Source organism: Neomonachus schauinslandi, chromosome 3, assembly GCF_002201575.2.
Source record: "Neomonachus schauinslandi chromosome 3, ASM220157v2, whole genome shotgun sequence".
Taxonomy (NCBI): Eukaryota; Metazoa; Chordata; class Mammalia; order Carnivora; family Phocidae; genus Neomonachus; species Neomonachus schauinslandi.
Genome location: NC_058405.1, coordinates 72,824,834 through 72,834,169, shown reverse-complemented (window position 1 = coordinate 72,834,169; position 9,336 = coordinate 72,824,834). Strand labels below are relative to the sequence as shown.

The 9,336-nt window shown below is 42.5% G+C and overlaps 1 protein-coding gene across 3 annotated transcripts in view; it reads left to right on the top strand.

The window, feature by feature from the left end:
- Window positions 1–1,893: 1,893 nt before the first annotated feature.
- Window positions 1,894–9,336, top strand: part of PAN3 (poly(A) specific ribonuclease subunit PAN3) — a 129,987-nt gene continuing 122,544 nt past the window's right edge. For all 3 annotated transcript variants that reach the window (XM_021678341.1, XM_021678339.1, XM_021678342.1), the window contains exon 1: window positions 1,894–2,482. In XM_021678341.1, coding sequence (XP_021534016.1) covers window positions 2,053–2,482 — 430 coding nt within the window. In that variant the 5' untranslated portion in view covers window positions 1,894–2,052. The remainder of the gene's footprint in view (window positions 2,483–9,336) is intronic.

Genomic DNA, 9,336 nt, shown 5'->3' with positions numbered 1-9,336 from the left:
ATCACCATTCTAACAATGAAAGCTCTCTTTCACTGCAAGGCCTTTTGCACAAGCTGTCTGCTTTGTCTGTAAAGCTATTTTCTTCACCCTTCTATGTTGACTACTACTAGCAGCAATTTTACTAATAGCAATAGCTAAAATCTACTGAATTCTTACTAAGCATGGGACACTCTACATATCGTAGTTTATACTTTATCAAGTAGATACTATTACCGGTTTCACAGATAAGGCACAGAGAAGTGAAGCAACTTACCCAGAGTAACACAGCTATTAAGGCTCAGCTTACAAATTCACATGTCTGAATTCAAAGCAGATGTTCTCAACTTCTACTATTACGGTATCAACTTTGTCCAGAAAGTCTAACATCTTTAACATCCTCTAATAGCCAATGTGGTAAGATTAGCACTTAAGGCACTGCTTTATAATTGCCTGTGTACTTTATGCACCGCTCTGCAACCAGAGGGATAAACAATCCATTTGAACTCAGACAAGACTGCATCTAGTTTACTTTTGTTTCTCCAGCTCCTAGCAGTTCCTGCTACACATAATGGGCATTAATAAATATTTGCTGAACAATAAATCTAAGAAAGTGTTTTTAAACAAAAGACATAAGACAATGTTATTTTTGAATTTAGTTAAGGAACATCACCAGGCTTACCAGTTTGTGATGTATGGGATCCACTTTCCCCCCTGTTTGCAGTGTAGTACACTTGTTTATATCCGTTCTTCTGTGATCTCTTTTGTTTGCCACAATTCCTTAAATACTATCAACAAATATTCCCCATTCACAACTGCGATACTGTCTTCTGAGAAAATCTTTTACAGGAGAAAAACTAAAATGTTAAAATTACTTTTCCCTTCATAGCAAGGGAAAACTTTTCTTTTTAATACAGCGCAGCAAAACATTAGGGATCTCTGAGGAAAAAACTATCTTTTAAAAATGAATTTCAAATCAAGACTAGGCTGATTGGAGAAAAGCAATCCAGCACATTTATAAATGAAACGTTCTGGCGCTGCCTAGGCAGTGTTGTCCCCAGGTGGCATCTTATTTTTCATAATATTTTACTGAAGCCTTTCAGTAATATAAATAGAGAGAACAGGTGCTGCAGTGAGCAGGGGGTTTGTCCAAATCAACCTTTTTTGGCTCAGTTTTTTGATAGAAGGCCCAGAACTTAAGGTAATCAGTCCTGCAGCTCTCATCACCTTCAAGGAGAAGGAAAAAGAAGGTGGTGAAAAAAGAGGGAGAGGAAGTGTGGCAAACAGATGAAACTATACTTCATATAGAGCAAGGGCTTGGGCTCCTTCCCAAGGTGCGGCCCCTCAAACTGACCGTTTACATTCTGTTAATTTTGTCTTTTCAATGAAAAAAGGACGCCTGGTTTTATAAATAAGAGGATATACAAAAAAGGAAGGTATTCGTCTCGTGAGAACTTCACCACCCCGATCAGCGTCTGGGAAGGCCACCGCGGACAGCCCATCCAACCGCCGGTCCGCTCGCGGATGCCCCGGAGGCCGGACGCCTGGCGAGCCTTCCCCCCGCGCTCCCGCTACCCACAAGCCACCGCGCCTCGGCGCGCCTGCGCAGCGGCGACGGCCCTCTCAGGAAGAGGAAAATGGAATAAACAAGTCGGAGGAACCAGAGCGCGAGAGAGCGAGTGGAGGCAGAATTTAAAAATAAACCGGCCTCTTCACCCTCCCAGCCGGTTCATCGCCGCCGCTCCCCCTTCCCCAGCCCGCGCCCTCGAAGGCCCCGTCTGGGCCCGCGCGCCCACCCCGTCGTCCCGCGCGGCCCCTTTAAGAAAAGAGAACGAGAGAGTGAGTGAGAGAGAATCCCAACTCTCCCCCTCCCCTCCCCTCCCTCCTACCCCCTCCTCCCTCCCCTCTCCCCTCCCCCCCTCTCCCCGGGCGGCTCCGGCTCCCGCAGCGGGACAGACCCACCCGCCCAGGCTTTTATCCGGCACCGGCAGCGTCTTCCTTCCCTCCTCGGTCTATGGTGGCGGCGGCGGTGGCAGCTCCTCGGGCGGCAGCGGAAGACGAGGCTGCGGCGTTGCCATGAACAGTGGCGGCGGCCTCCCGCCCCCCTCGGCCGCCGCCTCCCCTTCCTCCTCCTCGCTGGCGGCGGCAGTGGCGGTGGTGGCCCCGCCGGGGGTTGGGGGTGTCCCCGGCGGGGCGGCGGCGGGAGTGAAGCTGAAGTACTGCCGCTACTACGCTAAGGATAAGACTTGCTTCTACGGGGAGGAGTGTCAGTTCCTGCATGAGGACCCGGCCGCCGGAGCTGCCCCGGCCCTCGGCCTCCATAGCAACAGCGTCCCCCTGGCTCTGGCGGGCGCGCCCGTGGCCGCCTTTCCGCCCGGAGCAGTCCCGGGCGGGGGAGCCGGGCCGCCCCCGGGGCCCAAGAAGCCGGACCTAGGGGGTCCGGGTGCAGGAGCCGCAGCCGGCGGAGGAGGTAGCAGCGGGGTACTCGATGGACCGCGGCTGGCAAGTAAGTGTAGTCTGGGCTGGGAGGGCCACCTCGGCCTTGGGTCGGCGGCGGAGCGAAGGCCTGGGGCTGGAGGGGGCCCGGATGAGGCCCTGCAACGAGCTTTGCCTGCGGGTTCCCCCCCTTCACCTCCCTAGGCGGTCTGAGAGGCCTAGGCCGGGCCTGAGCCCTCCTTCCTTCTTCCTGCTTCCCCTCTTCCCAGCCCTAGGCGAACCGGGGAGTGAGGGGAGGCTGGGTTCCCCGGTACGTGGGTGGGTGGACTGGGGTGCTGTGAGTGGGGGCGGGGAGGAAGGGGGATGGGCTGTGGCGTGCGGTGTGTGAGAAAGGGGGTGTCGTTTCCGGGGGGGTGTGGAAAGGGGTTGGGTTTGCAGGCACATGTGTTTTGCGTGCCCGTGTGGAGTGGTGTCTGCGGAGTGTTGAGGTTCCCTAGTGGGTGTGTGTGGGTAGGGGGCGGGAGGTGATGGGCGGGCTTGAGGCTTCCTAGAGTAGATTGAAAGAACGGAAAAAGTTTGTGTGAGGCTTATGGGAGAAAGATTTTCCAGGCAGGATGCTTTCTAAGGATTAGGAGTGAAGGGACAGCAGCTTTTGTGTTGTGTTTAGGTTTAGTCGAGAGTTCAGATTAGGAATATATCAAGACTCGCGTTTCAGCATAGTTTTCTTGAAGCCAAGATAAGTTTGCTGGGTGTCATTAGGGATCCTGTCTTCTCCAACTTGGTATCCAGCAAACTCAGCATGGAGCCTTTAAAACATGTCCTGTGCAGCGTTCACTTGTGTGCGACTGAGCACTTGAGTTCGAGTATCTTAAAGCTGTTGGTACTTTTTACTTTTTCACTTGTCATTATCTATTGCTTTGCAACTTTTTAGTTTTTGATGAGTGGAGTTTACAATTATTAGTGTAAATGCAATCTATTTTACAGAAGGTTGCTCTTAAGCAAGAAGCAGAGCAGGTGGCAGATTTTTCTTTTTTGTTTCTCAGTATATTGACTATTTCTAAACCAAAAGGGGGAAGGCTTACTTTCTTGGGCATTCTAAACAGTTTTTAGATCTTAAAATAATTTGATAGGCAACTTGGACGTTAATACATTTTTGCTCCCCCCCCCCTTATTTAGCAGTTATTTGCTTTATGAGGATTATTTAGTGTTTTCCCAGAGATTTGCTTTTTTAAAAAAGATTGCTGTGATGGACCTAACTTTAATGTAGATGCATTTGGCCAGATTGATATGCTCAGAAAATTAATTTGTAACTAAAAGTGTTTTGTAAAAAATGGTTACTTCATTCTTGGAAATTTATCACTTTGGAGTAGCAACTTTGCATTTTCAAGGTAAACTTTTTGCTGGTCCCCGTGATTTGTGGCTCAAAGTAATTTAAAAGTGTTTGAATAGTACGGGTAAACTAATTGGTAGTTTTGTTACGTAGAGAAAGGCATTTTCAAAAATGCTGGCAATTGATTTAATGTTATCTTTCTAGGATTTTCTAGTACACATAGGTAGGTAGATTTGGGACATGAAAGATAAGGCATGATATTGTAAACAGGTGAAGATGGGAGGTGGAGGAAAGATACTGGCAATGGCTCAAAGGTGAGGATCATTCCATACCTCAGAAAAGGAAAGTAATTGTTTGGGATATAGGATCTTGAGAGAACAGGTAGTTATTGCAAAAGAAGGCATTTTAAAACTTAATAGTCATTTAACAGATTTGATTAAATAGCTGAGTTATGTATTTAGGTTCTGTAGGGCTTGCTTTAACTTGCCTGGGTGAAGCCTGAGGCTCCTCTTTTCTCCTGTAGACTTCTTGGTAACTGAGTAGTATGTAGGTTGTGACTCCTTTTAGATGAGAGCAAATGGCTTCATATCAGTGAGTGGCAAGTAAAGTTGTTCAGGAATCAGGGAAGAGGATTGTGTTGGTAATTTAATGGCTGCTTTGAATTTTTACACTTAAATGTTTACTTTTTAGTTTGCTTTCCACCTTTTACTGGATTCTTTGCTGTATCTTTGGAAACAGGCTTGATTTGTTAAGTGCATGAGACAAACTAGGCAACACATTCTAAGAGGTAGTGCTATCAGGAGAAACTTAAATGTTGTTAGTTGCTGCCTTGATCATCTAGCATCACAGTTTTATTTTTTCTTTTCTCTTCTTTAAAGGTAAGATTGTACAGCTCTTCCTTAGCTGAGAGGTCATAAACTGATCTGCTCTGATTAGCTAGATCTGCCTGCAGGAATATTTTGTTTGGGCTACATGGAATCTTTGGTGTGTGCATGTGTGGGTTAAAAGATTTTATTGAGGTATACATACCCAGGGAAAAGTGTACAAATGAGAAGTTTTTGGAATTTTCACAAGATGAACACACAGCTTATATAATCAGTACTCAGATCAAGAAATAGGACCTAATCAGTAACCCCAGAAGTCCTGCTCTTGCCCCCTTTCAGTCAGTACCCTTTCTCAAATGTGACTTCTGATTTCTAACACTACATTTTGACACAGTAGATTCATTTTTCATTTTTTTGGAACTTTATAGGAATGGGCTTCTTTCTTTAAACATATCTGTGAGATCCATTCCTGTGATGTAGAAACAGCCTGTTGTAGTCTCATGTCTGTATAGTGTTACATTGCATGAATATACCACATTTCATTTTCTCATTTTCCTGTTGGTGGGCAGTGGAATGTTTCCAATTTTTGTCTATTAAAAACACTGTTTTGAACATTTTTTTAAAAATTTTTTTTAAAGATTTTATTTATTTATTTGAGAGAGAGAGAATGAGAGAGAGCACATGAGAGGGGGGAGGGTCAGAGGGGAGAAGCAGACTCCCTGCTGAGCAGGGAGCCCAATGCGGGACTCGATCCCGGGACTCCAGGATCATGACCTGAGCCTAAGGCAGTTGCTTAACCAACTGAGCCACCCAGGCGCCCATGTTTTGAACATTCTTGAACATGGTTTTTGATGAAAAAGTCAAGGTTTCTGTTGGATCACTTGGGAGTTGAATTGCTGGGTCATAATAGGGTATGCATGTGTTCAGATTTAGTAGATGATTTCTGAAGTGGTTGTATCATATTTACATTCCCTGTGGCAATGTGTGAGAGTTCTAGTTGCTCTGCATTCTCACCAATACTTGCTATTAGCGGTCTTATAATTTTAGCCATTTTGGTGGCTCAAATTTATAGGATAATTTTTTCTTGCATGTGTGTGGATTGTAGTTAGTTAACATTTAAAAATCAAAAGAAGTAATATAGAAGTAGATTTCTGACTTCCTTTGAAGGGCAGCTCTTACTTGTATTGGGATTAGGACTGTTGGGGCAAGACTCTCGGTTTTGCCTTGCTAACTTAGATGTGATTTTTATGTGTCCGGCTACTTAAGGCGTTTGAGTTTTTGACCCTTGCTTTACTACGTCACAAAGCAAAATTGCTTTGTTAGTGTTTCAGATCATGTTAAAAACTTGAGGTAAATGGAAGAGAAAATTTTATCCTTATTTTGCAAGTATTGGAAAACTGAAGCACAAAGGCTTTTTCTTCTTAATATACTTAATTGCAGTGATGTTTCAGTCTTGTGAAGGAACCATACTTTAATTTGTTGCTTACCTTTTATGTATACAGAGTATTACATTTTCTTAGTCCAGCTCTCCAGCTCCTCTGCTCACCTGGCAGTGTAGTAGTAAACATGTTCTGGCATTCAGGATTTTTGTTTGGCAAATAACAGTTTATTTTTTGTAAAGAAGCATTTAAGTGTTTTGTTTTGTTTTTAAGAGAGAGAACCCCTGGGAGCGGTGGTGGGGGGTTGGGGGGTAGAGGGAGAAGAGGGCAGAGGGAGAAGTAGAGAGAATCTTAAGCAGGCTCCATACCCACCGGTGGAACCTGAAGTGGGGCTCCATCTCACAACTCTGAGATCATGACCTGAGCCCAAAATCAAGAGTCGGGCGCTTAACGAACTGAACCACCCAGGTGCCCCTGAAGAAGAATTTAAGTTTTTGACATTTTGTATTTCTGTTGGACTTGGGATCTTCTGAGGCTTAAATGTGTTTTGATTTGGGTTCAATTGAATTACTGATTCTTGACATTTTAATAATGTAATTCTAATTTTCAGCTAGCTAGACTTTTAATCTTCAGGGTGCTCAATTTTTAGCAGCTAAACTATGTGCCAGTGTTTATATTTTTTGTACATTACTTTATTTGAAATCCAGTGGATTTATTTTACCAAAAACAGACATATTTTTCAGTTCGACTCCTTAATTAACAGTGAAGGCTTTGATGTAAGACACATCTGTGATGGAATCTTGGCTTTCTTATTAGTTTGGGATCTTGTTTAAATTTTAAACCTTTAAGCCTCAGTTTTTCTTATTTTAAAAATGGGGGTAACAATAGCACTTACTTCAGAGTTGCAGTGGGATTGCATATGACACTGTCAGTGCATTGCTCGGGCCATAGTGAGGTTTTAGTCATAGTTGCCGCTCTTATTCAGTATTGTTAATAATAAGTCTATAAGTTGTATATTTTCTTTCCTTCTCCAGTTTTTGAGAATATACTTTTAAGACTAGTGAAATACCTAGATTATTAAGCTGTGGTTGTCTGTCCAAATGGAAGAGAACAGTGGATAAATTAAAGTTCGTTTACTTTGGATTATATGTGTGTGGCAAACTGTTTAAGTCAGGATTACACTTACCTGTATCAGCTAACAGGAAAGAGAGTAGTGGGAATTTCTCATTAGGATAGCTGGTATAGGTTTAAGCATTTTTATTGGATAATACACACACTGTATAACAAAGACTTTATAATTCCATTCATTTCACTCATTTTATATTGTGCTTGCAAGGGGACAAGCTTTGACTAAACTAGGTAATAGGAATACAGCATTGAATGAAATGAAATTCTGCCCTAAAGGAGAGGGCAGATTGTATTGTAGAGGAGAATACAAACACATGTATAAGATAATATTAAGCCTTGATAAGTTTTATGAGGAATATTCAAAGAGGGATGTATTATCATAATTTGAGGTAAGATTCAGTTAATGAATAAAAGTGCATAAAAGTGCACACTCTTTCCATAAACATGCATTTGAAATACCCATGTAAGAAGATAAATGGTTGCCAAAACAAAGCAAAATATCTTCATATTTTTGCCCTTTTATAGGATTTTTCACTTTTTTTTCTTTTAAGATTTTATTTATGTGTCAGAGAGAGAGGGAGAGAGAGAGAGCGAGAGAGTGCGCACAGGCAGGGGGAGCCGCTGAGCAGGGATCTCCATGCGGGACTCGATCCCAGGACCCTGGGATCATGACCTGAGCTGAACAAAGGCAGACGCTCAGTACCAACTGAGGTACCCAGGCATCCTGGATTTTTTACTTTTTAAATTAACCTTCTATTTTGAGATAATTAGAGAGGCACATGCAGTTGTAAGAAATGATACACAGAGAACTTGTTGTTCCATCACTCATTTTCCTCCCACTGTAACATGTTTCCTGAGTGTAGTACAGTATCACAACCAGCATTGATTGATACAGCCCACTCATATTCATATTTCTGTAATCTGATTTGCATTTGTGTGTGCCCACACATGTGCAGTTAGTTCTGTGGAATTTCTTGCGTATATGTTTGTGTACCTGCCAACACAGTCCAAGACATAGAACAGTTTTATCACCCTCTAGTAGCCCTTTTGTAACCCTCCCATACTCCCTCCCCAAACTTGGCAACTACTAATTTGCTCTCCTTTCTGTAATTTTGTCATTTCAAGAATGTTTAAATGGACTTACGTAGCATGAAATCTTTTGGGATTAGTCCCCCACGCCCCCGCTAAGCACAGTTCTCTCAAGATTCAGCCAAGTTGTGTGTATCAAGAGTTCATTTGTATTTATTGCTGAATTTTTCTGTTTTTTAACTCAGGAAATTTATTATGGGACAGCATTTTTTGGTTTGCTTTTCTATAGGCATATCTACTTTGTGTACAAAGTGATGAACATTTACAGTAACCCAGAAATGATATTTTAAAGATTTGTGCTAGGAGCATTTATTGACAGACTTGAATATTTATTTATATATTTTAGGGTTGATTTTCACTTATTTAATTTTTTTTTAGTTACAAAACTCAACTGTTTTTTCTCCTTTTTTTTTTTTAAAGATTTTATTTATTTATTTGACAGAGATATAGCGAGAGCAGGAACACAAGCGGGGGGAGTGGAAGAGGGAGAAGCAGGCTTCCTGCCGAGCAGGGAGCCTGATGTGGGACTCGATCCCAGGACCCTGGGATCATGACCTGAGCCGAAGGCAGACGCTTAACGACTGAGCCACCCAGGCGCCCTCAACTGTTTTTTCTAAAAATTTCCATTGGAGCAGTAGTGTATAAAGTCAAAGGAGACCAATCTCCTCATCTTATTATCTGGGGTTAATAGTTATTAATATACTGCTTTTGCGCTCGTAAAGGCTCTACTTCCAAATACAATTACATTGAGGGTTAGGGCTTCAGTATATGAATTTTGAGAGAAAACAGTTCAGTCCATAATTTGTGTGTGCATGCACACACACTTAAGTTTTGTAGCAGTATTTCTCATGTTTTTTTTTTCCGTATTAACTTTATATCCTATTTATAAAATAGTTTAGTCCGAGATTATATAAGTGGAATATGATAAAATACTTGTTTTATGTACTGTTTTCATATAGCTGTTAGAAAGCCAATATATACAAGTACAAAGATTTTGATTTTAGTGCTCTTACAAAATCAACTTTGTGATCTTAAACTAGTCATTTAGTCCATGTGGAAATAATGTTTCTTTATCTGTAAAATGGGAGAATGGGGTATGGAGTACATGATGTCCAAAATGCTTTTAGCTCTAAAATGCTCTGTGTTCTAAATGTTCATGTTCTAGAAAACAAAT